At 36.8% G+C, this 20200-nt stretch overlaps 2 protein-coding genes across 2 annotated transcripts; both read left to right on the top strand.

Moving 5' to 3' along the window:
• Positions 1-4025: 4025 nt before the first annotated feature.
• LOC123686672 lies at positions 4026-7353 on the top strand. Its single transcript, XM_045626884.1, has 2 exons — positions 4026-4419; positions 4799-7353. Exons 1-2 carry the CDS (start codon positions 4026-4028, stop codon positions 7351-7353), a joined length of 2949 nt encoding a protein of 982 aa, XP_045482840.1.
• Positions 7354-15589: 8236 nt separating this feature from the next.
• On the top strand, positions 15590-19113 carry LOC123686671. Its single transcript, XM_045626883.1, has 2 exons — positions 15590-15737; positions 15908-19113. Exons 1-2 carry the CDS (start codon positions 15590-15592, stop codon positions 19111-19113), a joined length of 3354 nt encoding a protein of 1117 aa, XP_045482839.1.
• Positions 19114-20200: the final 1087 nt, after the last annotated feature.

Here is a 20200-nt window from a genome sequence, read left to right as displayed (position 1 = left end):
TTTGGAATTGAGTTACTCCTCTGATGTTTTGTAACTCAAGGTGGGAGTATGTTGGAGAAACTCTGTATCTAAGATATCTATGAAACATAATTTTTTTGACGTTGTCAATATTTTCGAAGAAATTAATTTTGATGTTGTCAGTTTTATGAATATATTTTACGAGACAATAAATATTTGAAGCCTCCTTTGGAATCATATTTGTTTACCATTCTCCATATTAGACGTCTTTGTTCACCGGGTAGGTGTTCTTTGGAGACGAAACAAAAATTATGTCTAAAGTTCTTGTATTATATGAATTTATATTTTCGCTTGTGAATTTGCTCCTATTTCAGTTAATGTTAATCTTAACATTAACTGAAAAAAGTCCAACCTACATGAGTATAAGAGCTTTCAATAAATTACCAAACGAGATAAAAGGCATTTCACAATATAAAAAATTCCAAATCAAAGTAAAAAATCTACTTATTCAATTAGAACCTTGTAGTCTCCAGGAAAATTTTGAAAATGCAATGTGGAAATATCTACGATATAATGGACTGTATAAAAATATATAAAATAATAAAATAATTCCTGCGCTGGTTAAATGGTTTATTTGAACACTATTAAAACTAACAACAGATAGAACTAAAAACGTGAGCCTGTTAACATAGACTCACGAGCACGTGTTTAACACGAAACAGTTAACGAGAAAAGAGTTAACTATTCAAGAGCTAAAACAGATAGCACTAAAAACGAAAGCCTGTTAACATAGACTTTACGAGCACGTGTTGAACACGAGACAGTTAACGACAAATAGTCAACTATATACCAGCTAACTAGAGAGAAGAGAGGTTAGAAAAATCTCATGCTTCCAGAACATAGACTTTTACCATAGAATATTACGCACAGAATTAATGAATTTATACAATGAAGAAAACTTATCTAAAATTATACCAATAAATACAAATTATGTGATTTACATTAGAAAACATCATAAGAGGAAGAAATACAATAGAATAGATAATATAAATTAGAAATTAAATTAAATATATAAAATAGAACTGACGCTGGCGTCATCTATGGGATTTAACTTAATTCTATGATTCATAAAACTGCAATTCCTCCACAATGTAAAACTTAAATTGTGACGTCATTTCACTTAATTTGTAAAGTTTATGTTATGTAACTACAAATCATTTGAAATAAAGTAATATTATTATTATTATATATATAAAAATGAATCCCTTTTTACATTTGTCACGGCATCACGCGTGAATGGCTGAACCGATTTCACTTATTCTTTTTTTGTTGTATTTGTTTTTATAAGGAGGAGGTTCTTATGTAAGAAAAAAATACGAAAGTTGCATAATTCACGTAGTTGACATTGAAACAAAGAAAATTTATGTTATGTAACTACAAATCATTTGAAATAAAGTAATATTATTATTATTATATATATAAAAATGAATCCCTTTTTACCTTTGTCACGGCATCACGCGTGAATGGCTGAACCGATTTCACTTATTCTTTTTTTGTTGTATTTGTTTTTATAAGGAGGAGGTTCTTATGTAAGAAAAAAATACGAAAGTTGCATAATGCACGTAGTTTATAATGTTTATATGCTCTTTGCAAATACATCGGTCAGCGCCGCCTCCGTGGCGTGGTCGGCAGAGACCTCGACTGCGGCACCGAAGGTCCGGGTTCGAATCTCAGTGAGGGCAAAGATATTTAGTGGTTGTTCAAGTCTTTGAGAAAAAATAAATATTGAATGTTGACGTAAGGATGATTGCGAGTGTGAATTATATGTAATACATGTGGGAAAATTAGGAAAAATCCAACAAATTTGTGACTGTGTACATAATCAAAGGTTGAGTCTAACAAGCGAGAAAGATGAATGAATGAATATCGGTCAGAGTTGATCTGTGGTAGCGCATGGATATGGTTGTTCAAGTCTTAGAGAAAAAATAAAAATTGTATGTTGACATAAGGATGAATGCGAGTGTGAATTATATGTAATACATGTGGGAATATTAGGAGAAACGCAACAAATTTGTGACTGGGTACATAACCAAAGGTTGAGCCCAACAAGCGAGAAAGAATGAATGAATATCGGTCGGAGTTGGTCTGTGGTCGGAGTTATAATAACAAGATACCTACATAATTCATTTACCATTTCTTAGTGTATTTTTCACATTGGTTTTTACAGGATAATTTTTAGTGTGTGCTTTTTCAGATGTGTTTGTTCAACAAGGTTAATCAAATTAATATAGTGTTGGAAAGTTGATAGACCATTTTCATACTTTTACAAAAGAATAGGTTCTATAGTTTTTTTTTATTTTCAGTTGAATTTTTGTTTCTGAAAATACCGGCAATTAGACGTACAAACTCAAGTCGCAGCACCCGTAATGCTGCAAGTCAAAGAAATACAAGAGCAAGTCAAACTGATGAGCAACGTGAAACGCGGAATGAAGTTGAACGGAATTGATGGAACCGGTACCAACAAAATAGAAGTGTTGCGTTCAACCCCTATAGAGCTGCATTTAATTATAACAAAGAAATTGACTACAGTACACTGCATATCGTTGCTATTGGACCAATGAACGTTGTTTTTCAATATTGCAAGGCATTTGAGTATTGAAATGAAATCTTGAAAATTCATGTTTTTCACATGGCCAGTTATATGTCGCCTGTTCCAGTGTCAGAATACCAACAACACTATTTATATACGCGCCAGAAAATAAAACTAAGAATATTGTGCATCATAAAGCATAAGAATAATAAACACTTCATTTTTGGAATAATTTTAATTTATTAATATTCCAACAGCAATACTTAATAAAGAAATTAACTTAATTCAGATAAAAAGGTAACAGATATTTCTTGATTATAGGGTGGTACGAAGTTCGCCGGGTCAGCTAGTACATTATAATAATTCAAAAAGGGCTAAAACACTAGTACTAATTAAAGATGACAATAATCCTCCTTGCCGTTGGTCTATAGGGAGAATCATCGCATTCTACCCAGGTTCAGATAATGTACCTCGCGTTGCATCTGTTAAGACTGTTAAGGGTTTATTCGACAGACCTTAAGTAAAACTATGTCCTTTGCCCTCCTACGAGGCATGAAGCTTGCAATCATTTTGATATTTTTCTTGCTTGCATATATATATATATATATATATATATATATATATATTTATATATATATATATATATATATATATATATATATATATATATATATATATATATATATATATATATATATATATATATATATATATATATATATATATATATATATATATAATATATACTATATAAGGGATATCGATCAGTAATTAACGAGATATATTCACTCTTTATTCATGTAAAGCCTAGCTTTCGAAGCTTTTTTTGCTTCTTCCTCAGGGCAACTGTAAAATACAACAAAACACATCATCAACAATAATTTACAATTTACATGAATAAAGAGTGAATATATCTCGTTAATTACTGATCGATATCCCTTATATAGTATATATTATCATTTTCAACGATCATTATATATATATATATATATATATATATATATATATATATATATACGGAAGGTCGTATACCCCCATTGATCAAAAAGAGGGTTATCCTTGATGCCTTGGCGTCCGGATAACTCTACGAAACCCACTAATAAGTGTGAATTAAAAAAAAAAATATATATATATATATATATATATATATATATATATATATATATATATATATATATATATATATATATATATATATATATATATATATATATAAATATATATATATATATATATCAATAAAGAATACTCACTTACTTACCTTAAATCCGGATACCTATTTCCTGAAACTGAAGGAAGATTGATCGCCATTCAGGACCAAGTGGTCCCAACAAGATCATACATTAAGAACATTACTAGACGCAACATACCCACGGATAAATGTCGAAAGTGCTCCCAGGTGACTGAATCCATTCAGCACGTCACCTCATCTTGCTCCATCCTGGCTCCAACTGACTATACGCAGCGACATGACGCGATGGCCAGAGTTTACCATCAGGCGATAGCCAAAAAGTGCGGACTAATAAAAAAAACAGTAAGACCGTTTGAATACCGACCCAGTAACATATTAGAAAACGAGCACTACAAATTATACTGGGATAATTTTATCACAACGGACCAGACAATCAAACACAACCGACCCGACATCCTGCTCCACAATAAAATAGAGAGAACGATGGAAATCCTGGACGTTGCTATCCCGGCCGATGACAACATAGCTAAAGCTTTCACGGAAAAACTAACGAAGTATCAGGACCTGGCATTTGAGATGAAGACAATCTATGGCCTCAAATCAACAACCATACTGCCACTAGTCATGTCCACCAATGGGCTAGTGGAGAAACACCTAGTTGACAACACCCTAAGACTAGGTTTAGAAAAAGAGCTCGTGAGCACAGCTCAAAAAGAAGTAATCCTCGCCAATACTAGACTGGTGAGGAAGTTCCTTACATCCCTCTGAGCAGCCTTGGCACAAACTGTCCGGCTGTTCAGGGTTTACCTACCCTTTATGGTGATATTAAAAAAAAAAAAAAAAAAAAAAAAAAAAAAAAAAAAAAAAAAAAAAAAAAAAAAAAAAAAAAAATACGTATATATATATATATATATATATATATATATATACGTATATATATATATATATACGCAAGGGGGGCTACGGTCCTCGGGAAGTGACGACCCCGCGTACCTGAGTCAACCAGTGAGAGGGTTAGCACCCCTTCTACTGTGAATAATGAGCTTTCGACACTCAAGAAGCCTCGGAACCCGCCCCTGGTGTTGGGATCGCGCCTAGGGGAAGATCTTCACGGTCCCTAGTAGAATCGAGTGGAGCAAGTGGCACTCCTCTACGAACTGGCACCACAAGGCCAAGAAGATTGTTCAGGAACTCTAGGGTTAATGGCTTGGACACGTCTGAAATAGGCGGTCTCGCTGGAACCCAGGAACAGAAAAGGCAGCATTGGACAAGAGAAATGAACCGCAGTCTGATCAATGCTTATTATTTGGTTACTGAAGGTGAAAAGAACACAAAGAAATACGCCGAAAAACTGGCTGAACGATGGGAGGAGATCTATCCCGACAATAAGTTCACCGGAAAACACTTGATAGCCCAAATTCGGAACATAAGAACCCGCAAGCTACTCTCACCGGCTGAGCTTGAGGCAATGAAGGCCGCTGCTCAAAATTCTCCAGTGATGAGGATAAATAACATACGAAGGAGCATACATAGATTAAGCTTTCTCCCAGAACGGGACAGCACAGATGATGGGGTTGATGGACTACAGCTAACGGTGGAGGCAGAGCCGGACGGGACTATACGTGAGATACGCGAAATCTTCCAAGAGGAATGCCTAAGGTGGGATGGAATCCAAATGGCAGATAGACATCGAATTCCTAAGATAAAGAAAAATAAGGATTCCAAAACAACAATGTCCACCGTAAATACTGCACTGAGTGAAATATTGAATAGCACGAAGAACCTAGAAGATATTTGCCACAAGGTCTACTGCACTGCAATGGTTGTTAACAATATACTGCAAACACCGACAGTAACGGAAACACAAAGGACACACCAACAGAGAAAATCCCCGTGGGAGGAAAGATTGGAAAAGAAAATCAAAATCCTACGGAAGGAAATAGGAATCCTTCATTCTTACCTGAAGGAGGAGGAAGTTAGCAAAAAGGTAATCAGACAAGTGCAGTGCTATTCAAGAAGATTAAAACTGAAAAGGAAAGATGCTCAGTACAAACAACAGCTAGTGATTCATATGGAGACCTTAAAGCAAAAACTGGCAATCCTGGGCAGCAGATTGAGAAGATACCATAAAAGAACTAAGAGATACCATCAAAATAATCAATTCAACACCAATCAAAAAAGTTTCTTCAAAGATTTGGGAGATCACCATAGAACCCAGCAAGAATCTCCGAAAGCAGCTGATCCTGAACTGAAGGAATTCGAAAAATACTGGTCTAACATATGGTCAGAAGGGAAAAGCCACAACACCAAAGCCACATGGATAGAAAGTGAAAAAGAAATACATGCAAATCTATCTGAAATGCATTCGGTCGTCATCATCGAGGAAGATGTAGCGATGACAGTCAAAAGAATGAAAAACTGGACAACGGCTGGAATAGACAATATTCATAATTATTGGTGGAAATACTTACCGTCCACTCATGGGGTTTTGGCGCGGCTTTTGAATGCAGCTTTGGAAAACCCGGAAAAGATCCCAAAATTCCTCACACAAGGCACGACGTACATGATCTTCAAAAAGGGAGATCCTTCCAAACCTGAAAACTACAGACCGATCACGTGCCTTTCTTCTGCTTATAAAATACTTACCTCAACGGTCGGTCACAAGGTCCGGATTCACCTGAAAAATAATAAACTGTTAGCCTGGGAACAAAATGGCTGCAGAAAAGGTGGCAGAGGCAGTAAGGAGCTTTTGGTAATTGATAATATAATCACCAAACAGGCGAGAAAAAAGAAAAAAAATATCTCCATGGCCTGGATAGATTACCAGAAGGCATTTGACTCTGTGCCTCACACTTGGCTGCTCGATATCCTGAAGATATACAAGGTAAACCCACAGGTGATTTCATTGTTCCGCTCCCTGATGTCAACGTGGTGTACCTCACTTAATCTTGAAGGAACATCAAATTCGCACAAAACAACCTCAATAACTATTAGAAGAGGTATATTCCAGGGAGACGGCTTCAGCCCATTGTGGTTTTGTCTCGCCCTAAACCCCTTAAGTGGTATGTTAAACAGATCGTCCTACGGATACTCATTAGACCAGAGTAGAAAGCTCACTCATCTTTTCTATGTAGACGATCTTAAATTGTTCGCTAGAGGCCGACAGCAATTGGAAGGGGAGCTTGAGTTGGTGAGAGGGTTCAGCGAAGATATTGGGATGATATTTGGTCTGGATAAATGTGCAACGATCAGTGTGAGGCGAGGGAAACTAGAACGTGAAGAAAATATGGTGTTGATAGACGGACAAGTGTTACCAACTTTGGGGACAGAAGAGAGGTATAAATATCTGGGCGTCCAGGAGACATATGAGATGAGACAGAGAGAGAATAAGGAAGAAGTCGAGAAGGAGCTATTTACTAGAATAAAGAAAGTTTTAAATACACAACTTTCAGCTAAGAACAAGATAACCGCTATCAATATCTGGGCAATACCGGCTTTCATATATACCGCTGGAGTACTCACCTGGTCTCGGACGGATCTGGAGCGTCTAGACAGGAAGGCTAGAACCACCTTGACACACTATTGTGTGCTCCACCCAAATTCAGCTATATAAAGGCTGTATATTCCACGTAGAGGGTCGGGGCGAGGCCTGAGCTCACTGGAGAACGTATATCTGAAAGAGGAAAGCAGAATGAAAACCTTCTTTCTGCAGAGCAACTTACCAGTGCACCAGTGGGTAGCTAGCCAGCGCTATGTGTCCACGCCGACAGGAGGCAATGACGGGCAGGAACCTGAAACAGAGAACATTTTCGAGAAATGGAAAAATAAATGGAGATCAAAGCCCTTGCATGGACGATTCTATGCCAGTCTGCAGCAGCCAGAAGTCGACTTGCCCAGCACGAACACCTACCTAACTCAGGGTTATCTCTATCCTCAGACTGAAGGAACCCTGATGGCAATACAGGATCAAGTTGTTCCTACACGAGCCTACGCAAAGTACATAATGAAACAAAACATCGAAAACACAAAATGTAGGCTCTACAAAAACGTTGAGGAAACTGTGCAGCATTTGTCATCTGGATGCTCGACAATAGCTAACACAAAATACTTGTCTCGCCATAACAACATGGGCAAAGTTGTACACCAGTTTATGTGTCTCAAGGAACAGCTACTCCAAGAATTCGTCCCTCATCACATTTACGAACCGACGACTGTCCGGGAAGGCAACGAAATCAAGATCTATTGGGACCTAACAGTGCAAACAGACCCGGGTGCTGAACATAATCGACCTGATATGGTCGTATGGAATAAGCGTAGGAAATCGGCGATCATCATAGACTTTACGGTGCCGTTAGACCAAAACCTTGCTGAAGCCTAAGGAGGGAAGATCGCCAAATACGAAATACTATCAAGGCAGATGAAGCAAACTTATGGGCTGGAAAAAGTGGAAATAAAGCCATTGGTGATTAGCTGCAATGGGCTGGTACATAGAAAAACCGTTGAGCACTTGCGTGAGATGGATCTGCCTTCGAACACCATAACTTGGATGCAGAAGGCCGTAATATTGGCAACCGTCAGCATAATACGACAAGTACTCTTTCCACACTAATCAGTCGGATTGTTCTTGGCGCTTTTGCCCGAGTAATCCGAGAGGAACCACATTTTGTGTGAAATGAAAAAAAAAATATATATTGTAACGGTTCAATTTACGCCATTGGATATTTCGGTTGTTACTGCGCCCTCTAGAGGTTGATTGTGAATTCAACTCGAAATATTCCGTAGTAATATAAATTTGAATTTATTATGGAACAGTTATTTCCGGATAAGTGAGGTCGAATATCATTACCGTTGGGAAATATTTTATAGTTTCTGGATTTCTTGTATTACTTTTCTTCTGTGTGGGAATTTTCGTTTGACAACTGGTAGATTCTGTGGTTATGGATTATCAAAATGGAGGTTATCGGCGATTTGTGAGAATTTTGAGAGAAGTTTTTTTTGGAAAGAAAATTGACCAAATTTGGAGAATATATGATCTAGAATCATCCTTGTTATAGGCGATTATTTCTCCAATTTGGATAATTCCCTGTATGGTTTATGGTATTGTGAATATTTCTGGGAAATACGTTTTATACGTGATTATAAGGTTTTCTTCCACAAGGCCCATCTCTTGTATTGAATTTACTATGAAGATCTGAGAGGTATGATATCATTTCTATATCTTGAATCATTATCTGAGACTTCTGTTTTAATAGGATTCGCTTCCCGGCGATTAGTTCGAATAACTGTGGAACTTACACGAAGAATAGCAAGAAGATCCTTTTCCCTCGAACAACAACTGAGAGTTATAGATTCCTTTTTATTTTGTGAACAATCTCTTATAGTATTTTATTAGGGTCCTAGTGCCTGGCTATTTTTGACAATCCTAGTGCCTGGGTAAAATTGAAGAATCCTAGTGCCTGGTTGGATTGACAATCCTAGTGCCTGGATACGTTGAGAATCCTAGTGCCTGGTTACGTTCTGGAGTCTGGTATATGGTATGGTTTGAGGTTATAGTACTTATTTTCTGGTGTATGGGGGTGAATTTCTGGTGCAGTTCTGATGTATGGTACATTCTGATATATGGTACAGTTCGAGTAGATAGTATATTGCTGGCATATGGTGTAGCTCGAGTAGATGGTACATTCAACGTATAGAGATCTCACCGTTAGATTTGCTGTCTAGTCAACCTTCAATATTGACTTTGTTTCAGGTAACCGGTGCTTGCACTGGCTTTAAGAGTATTGTATTGAGATTTAGTGTTGGAAGTAACGATTTATTGTACTGATAGTAAATCAGTCATTTGAATAGGAGTTAACGGTTATATTATTAATTTTCTATCCATTGATAGTTATATTTAGATATATTGAATAAAGGTTGTTTCATGCTTGTTATATACTGTCGACATTGTGAACAGTTTGCGGTGAGGTGCACTTCACTAACTGGCCATTTATTTAAACAGCTATAATACTTGTGTATCCCTTCAGGATTTGTAACTGGAATTTATTATCACTTTATTCAACCTGCTATTTTATACCAGCCAGTTATTACAACCATTGTATTTGTATATTCCTTCAGGATCTGTGGTTTAGGTCAATCTTCTTGTTTACTTGGTTATTTGTCTGGTTTATTATCTGGTATATTTGGAGTTTGTTGAACTCCGTTTAGGTTTAGTTTTGGTATTGAAGTTTTAGGTTTAGCCTAAGCCGAGTGTAGGCTGATATAAGGATTCTGTTTACAGGATTAGTTTAGGCACTATAGGTTGTAGGAAGCCCTTCTGGCATTTGTTGTTATAATTTATAGGAAGCCCTTCTGGCATTTATTTAGTGTTAGGTTAAGTTTTTGGGAAACTCTTCTAGCTTTTGGTAACTAAGAGATTTCTTTTTCATTATTTTTTTTTATTATCAACCACTGCATAAATTTTAATTTTATTAAACGTTTGACTTGAGTGATTTGTTTTACTGCTACTCTGGTAGAGGAGTACGCAATTTATTCTTAAGACAGGCATATCTCTACCTGGCGCCCATTATTACCTTCCATCTAATTTTGAAGAACTCACTCCCATCTTCACTGAGTGTAGTCGCGAGCCGAATTTAGCCTTGTGACCGGCTTACTCAAGGTCGACACGTCACAATATATATATTTGTTCATGTTTAATTGCATTACTATTTGTCACTTCTCGCGCGCGGAGGATGTTGTGTCGGCATCACACAGTGCAGATTCTTGCAATGTGGGTTGCTGAATTGTAAAATGTCAAACTTTTGGAAAATGCGTGCCCATATGTAATGAACTACTTTTTGTATTATGAAATAAAAATTGTCTTGAGAACATCGCAAAGTGTGTATTGAAATATCGTCGCCTTTCTGATAACTCGAAAAGTGACATCCGCAAATTTGTTGTGCCCTTTATTTTGGCATATTTTCGCTTATTTGATGTACCCTCACTGATTGGAATAACTATTATGATTATTATTGATAGTGTTGATAACTGATATCTGAAAATGCCCCTAAAAATGAAAAGGCCTGTTACAGTTTCATATAGTTCAATAGTTAGTTGGCATTTCAATCATTCAAATATGTTATATTAAAGTTAATGTAGTGCAAAATATTTTCGCGGTACGTGTTCTCGACCATTCTACCCTTCCAAGATAGTTTGCATAGTAGTGGTATAGGTCAAAGTTTTCGCGCTAAAAATTAGTTTATAACCGTCTTTCATAGAAAAGGGTTCTTTCTCGTCCTCTCTTAGAAAAGTGCTTTGTGATATATGACCAGAAAATAGTAATTATTTCTTATTTTAAATGAATTATGTGTGTATATTTTGTTCCATATCAATTATAAGATATTTTTTCGAGTGTATTTCAATCAAAAAGCAAATAAATGTATATTTTTTTGTTCAATATTCGGCGGTCGCGAACTGGTATTGGAAAATTTGTACCTTTTATTTCTCGACCAAAGTGGTCGAGAACCAATATGTTACTTCAATAATTGTTTATTTCAACCGATATATTTCTGTTGGATCATTATCATTTTTTTTCGATACCCTGATTCATTTATATATCTACTTTCTGAATATTAGTTTGCGACCACCGAATTAACGTTGAAACACTTATTTCTACCCTTTATTTATTCGCGGTCGAGAACCAATTTGATTGTACTTAATTCTCGACCACTGGTGGTCGGTGTTTTATATTTTATTTACTCATTAGTTTCTAAATAGATATTAAGAGCAAAATAACCAAATAATGTTGTATGAGTTGCTATTTTGAAATATTTATAGAAAGTGGAAATTTTTGCAAAATAATTTTTTTTTACGTTCCGAGTGTTTCTTAATTGATTACCTCATCTGAAACCAATCTGAGTGATAGGTAGTGATGTCGATGGTACGGTACGAAAGTAAGTACTAATCACTCATCTCGCTCTAAAGTTTTTTATAAAATTTTCAAGTGGAGCGGCCACTGTTATTAGTGGTCGAAAAATAACTCAAAAATGGTCGAGAACCGAAGGTTATTGAGGTTTTCTATATGTTTTCACATTTAAAAGGTTAAATGCGGAAAGAACGCTTAAAATTATATGACAAATCATTTAAAACTCGCCAAAGAATCGATGAACACCAATACCATTAAAATTTGATAAGTTTATGTGTGAAAAAATCGTGTTCGAAATCGATGTTTCTGTTAACTGGTCGAGAACCAGTGCATTTACCCTAACTTACCTCAGAGTGACCGTAAGACGTTCTTCCGGCAGAATTCTTTGTTGATGAAAGTTGCACCACTGTTTTTTTAAACGATTTTCTATTAGATTCAAAATATACTTCAATGTCAATTCTTGCATGCGGAAATATTCTAAAAATTTTTCTGGATGGGCCGTCAGCTGTGAACACAAGGTATGATATTCACCAACTTTTTGGCGTGATCTATTTATTCCATGAACGTCAGTAGACCTTCCATGTTTTAGTTTCAAAGAAACATTATCACTAGCTATTAAGATAGCCAAAAGATCCTCACGGCATAAATTCATGATGAAAAATGAATTATGCTGCAGCGGCAAACACAACGAGACATTTTGACGAGCGGTGCACTATGACCACCACCTGCTACAATCTAGCAGGTTCACCAGTCGCCGAGCGCTAGTCTAAGGGTACGGCCATGGTGAGCCGCTTCTCGCGTCTCGCTTTATCGCGGCTGATTAGACTAGCGCTCGGCGACTGGTGAACCTGCTAGATTGTAGCAGGTGGTGGTCATAGTGCACCGCTCGTCAAAACGTCTCGTTGTGTTTGCCGCTGCAACATAATTCATTTTTCATCATGAATTTATGCCGTGAGGATCTTTTGGCTATCTTAATAGCTAGTGATAATGTTTCCTTGAAACTAAAACATGGAAGGTCTACTGACGTTCATGAAATAAATAGATCACGCCAAAAAGTTGGTGAATATCATACCTTGTTTTCACAGCTGACGGCCCATCCAGAAAAATTTTTCGAATATTTCCGCATGCAAGAATTGACATTTAAGTATATTTTGGATCTAATAGAAAATCGTTTGAAAAAACAGTGGTGCAACTTTCATCAACAAAGAATTCTGCCGGAAGAACGTCTTACAGTCACTCTGAGGTAAGTTAGGGTAAATGCACTGGTTCTCGACCAGTTAACAGAAACATCGATTTCGAGCACGATTTTTTCACACATAAACTTATCAAATTTTAATGGTATTGGTCTCATCGACTCTTTGGCGAGTTTTAAATGATTTGTCATATAATTTTAAGCGTTCTTTCCTCATTTAACCTTTTAAATGTGAAAACATATAGAAAACATCAATAACCTTCGGTTCTCGACCACGCCGCAGAGTTCTCGACCATTTTTGAGTTATTTTTCGACCACTAATAATAGTGGCCGCTCCACTTGAAAATTTTATAAAAAACTTTAGAGCGAGATGAGTGTTCAGGTTCCAAGTACCTAAAAAACTTTCATTTTTCTTTCTTTAATTTCAGACTTAAATTTATTTTAGTTAATTTTGGTTTGTGGAATGAGAATGTTTTGTTGGAAGAAATTCAAGTTTTATTTCAATTTTTTCGCGCGCATGTGTTGGTCAAATTTAATACCATACCTGCAGCGAACACATGTGGAAGAAGCGAGGGAGAAGTTTTGAGTTTTGGGTTTTCGATGTGCTGCAGAGAGAAAATATAAAATTTCTACAATTACCAGTGATTTCGACATTGTTAATGATCAGGATTGTGCCTTAAAATAGCAGGATAATTGAGGTTTACAAACAATCAGTGAAGGTAGGTCGATTTGACCAGTACTCGATTTATTTTCATTATTTTTTATACAGTCCATTAAATTCATAAATACGCCTCAGTCGGCGACATTGGTCCAACCAGAGCCAAATTTTCTTTTAATAGACGTTCTCATTTCAAAATTCCATCGTTTCAAATTGAAAATATTCATTTAATTTTGTTTTGCATTTGATAAGCAGCGGAAAGAGCATCAGAACTCTGTCCCATAGTTCTCTTATCATAACTGCACATCTGTTTCATGTTATCTTGAATATTTTCATGCTCGTCGTCAGTACGAGAATTTTACGTTTGTTTTCATCCGGAAAATAAATTGTTTTTCATTTTTCAGACAATTTAATTTTATTTGCATACAAATATTTTGGTGAAGAATAAATATATTGAGGATAGACTCATTATATTATTGTTTTCTTTTTTTATTATCACGTCTTTGCAGAATATCGAATTTTATTCATTCATTTCGATAAAATGAGTGTCAATAAATTGAAACAAGCAAAAGCCTTGCGCCAACTTCAAATAGATGAAATCTTGGAAATACTAGCGCTCGCCCAACTTGCTGTAACTGATCAAAGTTTGCACGTTCGATTTAATTTGCGGTGTTCCAATTTAGATGATATTCTCGAAGAATTTAAAACAATGCATAATTCGATTATCTCCATTTTGTCAACAATCGAAAATCCAGATATGATCGCTGAAAAGGAGATAAAAACTAGCTTTATGGATAATTTCTTTACTGTCAAGAACACTAATTTATTCAACGAAGAAACCTCCTCGAATATTGATACAACGTCAACAACGCCAAATGTCAAGCTTCCAAAAATTTCTTTACCGACATTTGATGGAAGTTATAAGAATTGGCCTACTTTTTTCGACATTTTTAATAGTTTGATTCACACAAATTCCACCTCATCAGATATTGATAAATTTCAATATTTACTCAGTTCGTTGTCTTCTGAAACGAGAAATCTTCTGAAGGGATATCAGTTAACAAAAGAAAATTATCAATTAGCTTTCGAAACGTTAACTGAAAGATATCAAAACAAGAGGCTTTTAGCAAATTCTTTTTGGAAGGAAATATATAACGCACCTAAACTAACCAATGAGTCAGTGGATGGTCTGAGAAATTTATTAGCAATATTTTCGGAGAATTTAACAGCTTTGAAAAATCTTAATTTGCCTATTGAAGATTGGGATTTTATTCTATTTCATTCGCTCATACAGAAATTAGATATAGCAACAATTAAGAGATTTGAGCTGCAAGAATGTTCCACAGAAATTCCTTCGTATCGTGCTCTTTATAAATTTCTCAAGAATCAATGTATTTCTTTAGAGTCACTTAAGTTCTCGGTTTCACAACGCGTGAATGCATCATCAAGTGATAAGCCTTATAAAAAAAGTTCAACATTTCTTACTCAGTCAAATTCGCCGAACAAATTTTCATGCAGCTATTGTAATGCTAACCATTCAATTTATAAATGCTCTTCTTTTCTCAATGAACCTCCATCAGCAAGATTGCAAATCGTTAAAGACAAAAATTGGTGTATTAACTGCCTTCATTCGGGACATAGAGTATCGGGGTGTTCGTCGAAATCTACTTGCCGTCATTGTCATAAGTCATCACACATTGTTGCATTTAGGGACAATTGATCCATCTCCTGAAACAATTGATCCTTGTAATGAAATTCCATCTACTTCCATGGTATGCCGCTCTCAAGTGTTAACAAACATATCTGCATCGCCAGCTACTGTGTTGCTAGCTACTGCGCGGGTTGAAGTCTTAGATGCTCGAGGTCAATATCAAAATATTCGCATTCTTTTAGATCCAGGCTCCCAAACGAATATAATCACACAAAAATGCGTAAAAAGGTTAGGACTTGAATGTTTTAAAACCCCTCTTGCTATCTTTGGCCTTGGTGAAACATCAGCATCTGTTTCTGATTCCATAACATGTACAATTCGTCCGATAGGGTCCATAAATCCATCTTACACTATTGATGCAGTCGTATTGCCGAAGATTTGTTCTAATATGCCTAACAACTTTCTACCCTACCATGAGTGGTATTCTCTTTCTAATATCAAACTGGCTGACCCAACCTTTCATTCTCCTGGTCCAGTTGATATGCTAGTAGGAGCAGCTATCTTTCCTCTCATTCTGAGAACAGGTCGTTTGCCAGGTAATCTGAAACAACCTTCTGCGTTACAAACTGTATTCGGTTGGATATTGATGGGAAACACCTCTAGTCCATCAGCTCTTTTCACTTAACAGCTAATTCTGTAATTGACTCAACGCTTAGACAATTTTGGGAAATTGAAGAAATTCCTAAATCTGAAATTTCTTCACCAGATGATGCCCTGTGTGAGAAGATATTTGACGATTATTACTCTCGTGATTCAACAGGTCGTTACACGGTTATGTTACCCTTCAAAGAAGGGATAAACAAATCCTTTGGAGATACATATACCATGGCCTTGCGACGTCTGTTTTCACTGGAACGAAGATTCAAAACCTCTCCTGATTTCTATAACGAGTACAAGATGTTCATGAAAGATTACCTCGATTGTGGTCACATGACTTTACTCCCAAATGCCAGTCCATCTGTTGACGAATATTATATACCACATCATGCTGTTATCAACCGAAATAGTCCTTCTACAAAACTTAGAGTAGTGTTTGACTCCTCAGCGAAGGTTTCAGGCAATGTGTCCCTGAATGAGATTCTTTTGACCGGTCCAAAGCTCCAGAAAGATGTGATGGCTCTTCTGCTCAATTTTCAGTTTTATAAGGTTGTTTTCACTGCTGACATCAAACAAATGTACAGGCAGATTCTCGTTCACCCATCACATAGACGATTTCAGCGAATTCTTTTCAGATTCTCTCTCTCAGATCCAGTTCGAGTATACGAGTTGAACACTGTTACGTATGGTGTTGCTTCATCTCCCTATATAACTCTTCGGACGTTGAAACAATTATCTTCTGATGAGGCGATGGCTTTTCCTTCAGCGGTGAGCGTTTTACGGTCCGAAACATATGTAGATGACATCTTATCAGGTGGAGATAGCTTGGAGGAGGCTCGAGGTTTGCAGGACGAGTTGATTTCTTCATTGAGGCGTGGTGGATTTGAACTCAGAAAATGGTCCAGTAACAGAACTGAGCTAATAGATCATTTTCCTCCAGATCATCGACATCAAGAATCGTTGAATTTCGATGATTCTGTATTGAAAATTCTGGGACTCAGGTGGTTTCCAGCCGGAGATCATTTCTCCTATGTTATAGATTCTACCGAAAGACCAGTTACAAAACGAACAATTCTTTCAGACTTGGCACGAATCTTTGACCCAATTGGTTTTCTGACACCATTCACTTTCCTGGCCAAACATCTCATCCAACACCTTTGGACTCTAGGTCTGCAGTGGGACGATGTTCCTCCATCGGAACTAACGGATCGTTGGAATCAATGTAAATCCGAGTTGCAGGTTCATTCCACTCTGCGAATACCACGCAGAATCTTCACTCAATCATTTACTAAATGTGAAGCCCACGGATTTGGGGACAGCAGCGAGAAGGGGTATGCCGCTGTTGTTTACTTCCGATTTATCAATCCAGATGGTTCAATAAATATTTCTTTGATTGGCGCAAAGTCTCGGGTTTCACCAATCAAACGCATTTCTTTACCTAAGTTGGAGTTATGTGCCGCTCTTCTCCTTTCAAAATTACTTTCCTTCATAATAAAATCATATGGACCCTCATTGAAAGTGGATGAAATATTCGCATGGTCAGACTCCACCGTGGTTCTTCATTGGATCAAGTCATCGCCCTATCGCTGGAAGAGTTTCGTGAGCAATCGTACCTCCCAAATTCAGGAATTAGTTCCTCCTGATCGATGGTATTATGTGAAGTCTCAAGATAATCCGGCAGATTGTGCCTCTAGAGGCATGTCTCCGTCTGGTTTACTCGACCATTCCTTATGGTGGGCGGGACCTCCTTGGCTTCAGTCCAAGGATCCAATAGGAAAACCTGGTGATCCAAAAATTGAAGAAATGCTAACTGGAGAAGAACGGCAGGTTGTTTTATCAACCTTCGCCTCATCCGACGTATTTGACGATCTAATAATGAGATATTCCTCTTTCTTTAAACTTCAACAGGTTGTAATTTATCTATTTCGTTTTTCCTTCAATCTCAGAAGTCCTCACTCCAAACGAATCGGTAGTATCTTATCCGTGGAAAGAAAACAAGCTCTCAATTTTCTCATCAAATGTGTTCAGCAAAGAGTTTCTGGTGAGGAAATTCAAAATCTTCGATTAAACCGTCCTATTACCGTGAAATATCTTCAAAAACTCAATCTCTTCATTGGAGATGATGACATTTTGAGAGTGGGTGGTCGATTAACATTTTCTGGCCTTCAGTATGACCATAAATTTCCAGCATTATTGCCTAATAAACATTTGTTCACGGATATATTCATTCAATATTTTCATCGGTTGTACCTTCATCCCGGTTCACAAACGTTACAGTTTCTTCTATCCCAGCAAGTTTGGATTTTGTCTGCAAGAAAGGCTATTCGTAGAGTTACGTCCAAATGTCTCGTTTGCTTCCGCTCCAATCCCAAACCTCTACAACCCTTGATGGGCAATCTTCCATCGTACCGCGTCAATCAATTAAAGCCCTTTCAATGTGTAGGAGTCGATTTTGGCGGTCCTTTTCTTGTTACGATGTCAAAACGTCGGGGCATCAAATCAACTAAAGCGTATATTTGCCTCTTTGTGTGCTTTTCGACAAAAGCTCTGCATTTAGAACTAGTGTCAGATTTGACTAGTGAGGCATTTCTGGCTGCTTTAAAACGGTTCATTGCGCGCAGAGGTAGGTGCACTAGAATTTTCAGTGACGGTGGCAGTAATTCCAAGGGTGCTCAGAGAGAACTCATTTCATACATGAAGTGCGCTGTGGAAGCAGAGAAAATAGACTGGGATTTCAATCCTCCTTCAGCTCCTCATTTTGGAGGGTTGTGGGAAATCGGTATTAAATCTGTTAAATCACATCTATACAAACTGATTGGTGATCAAATTCTTTCTTATGAGGAGATGTATACCGTGCTGGTTCAAATCGAGGCGGTCTTGAACTCCCGACCACTTTGTCCTCTCAGTACAGATCCAAATGACTTATCGGTACTCACTCCGGGGCATTTTCTCACACTGGCTCCTATTTCCGATATTCCTGAGCCTGACTTATCCAATGTGTCCCTCAATAGATTATCTAGGTGGCAGTTGATCACTCGGTTGCATCAAGATTTCTGGAAAAGGTGGCATGTCGAATATTTGAATACGTTGCAACAACGGACCAAATGGTTCACACCACGAGATTCCCAATTATCTGTGGGACAACTTGTGTTGATCAGGGATGAGCAACTGCCTACTCGACGTTGGCGCATGGCTCGCGTGATTGATGTCCATTTGGGCAAGGACGGTATAGCACGAGTGGCTACCGTTCGCACTGTTAGCGGTATTCTGCGAAGACCGGTAGTAAAATTGTGCCCTCTTCCGGGGCAAGCATGAGCATATAAAATAATGCTATTTTAGGTGGGCGGAATGTTCAGGTTCCAAGTACCTAAAAAACTTTCATTTTTCTTTCTTTAATTTCAGACTTAAATTTATTTTAGTTAATTTTGGTTTGTGGAATGAGAATGTTTTGTTGGAAGAAATTCAAGTTTTATTTCAATTTTTTTGCGCGCATGTGTTGGTCAAATTTAATACCATACCTGCAGCGAACACATGTGGAAGAAGCGAGGAAGAAGTTTTGAGTTTTGGGTTTTCGATGTGCTGCAGAGAGAAAATATAAAATTTCTACAATTACCAGTGATTTCGACATTGTTAATGATCAGGATTGTGCCTTAAAATAGCAGGATAATTGAGGTTTACAAACAATCAGTGAAGGTAGGTCGATTTGACCAGTACTCGATTTATTTTCATTATTTTTTATACAGTCCATTAAATTCATAAATACGCCTCAGTCGGCGACAATGAGTGATTAGTACTTACTTTCGTACCGTACCATCGACATCACTACCTATCACTCAGATTGGTTTCAGATGAGGTAATCAATTAAGAAACACTCGGAACGTAAAAAAAAATTATTTTGCAAAAATTTCCACTTTCTATAAATATTTCAAAATAGCAACTCATACAACATTATTTGGTTATTTTGCTCTTAATATCTATTTAGAAACTAATGAGTATATAAAATATAAAACACCGACCACCAGTGGTCGAGAATTAAGTACAATCAAATTGGTTCTCGACCGCGAATAAATAAAGGGTAGAAATAAGTGTTTCAACGTTAATTCGGTGGTCGCAAACTAATATTCAGAAAGTAGATATATAAATGAATCAGGGTATCGAAAAAAAATGAAAATGATCCAACAGAAATATATCGGTTGAAATAAACAATTATTGAAGTAACATATTGGTTCTCGACCACTTTGGTCGAGAAATAAGAGGTACAAATTTTCCAATACCAGTTCGCGACCGCCGAATATTGAACAAAAAAATATACATTTATTTGCTTTTTGATTGAAATACACTCGAAAAAATATCTTATAATTGATATGGAACAAAATATACACACATAATTCATTTAAAATAA

This window comes from Harmonia axyridis, chromosome X, assembly GCF_914767665.1.
Source record: "Harmonia axyridis chromosome X, icHarAxyr1.1, whole genome shotgun sequence".
In the NCBI taxonomy this organism is placed as follows: Eukaryota; Metazoa; Arthropoda; class Insecta; order Coleoptera; family Coccinellidae; genus Harmonia; species Harmonia axyridis.
Note: the sequence above shows the minus strand (reverse complement) of the source record. Positions and strands in the feature narration are given on the sequence as shown.

Coding starts and splice junctions, on each gene's coding strand:
- LOC123686672 (XM_045626884.1), top strand. CDS start 4,026: ATGGCCAGAGTTTACCATCAGGCGATAGCCAAAAAGTGCGGACTAATA. Junction 4,420..4,798: donor TGACAACACCCTAAGACTAG/GTTTAGAAAAAG, acceptor TCGACACTCAAG/AAGCCTCGGAACCCGCCCCT.
- LOC123686671 (XM_045626883.1), top strand. CDS start 15,590: ATGCCTAACAACTTTCTACCCTACCATGAGTGGTATTCTCTTTCTAAT. Junction 15,738..15,907: donor GAGAACAGGTCGTTTGCCAG/GTAATCTGAAAC, acceptor TTTCTTCACCAG/ATGATGCCCTGTGTGAGAAG.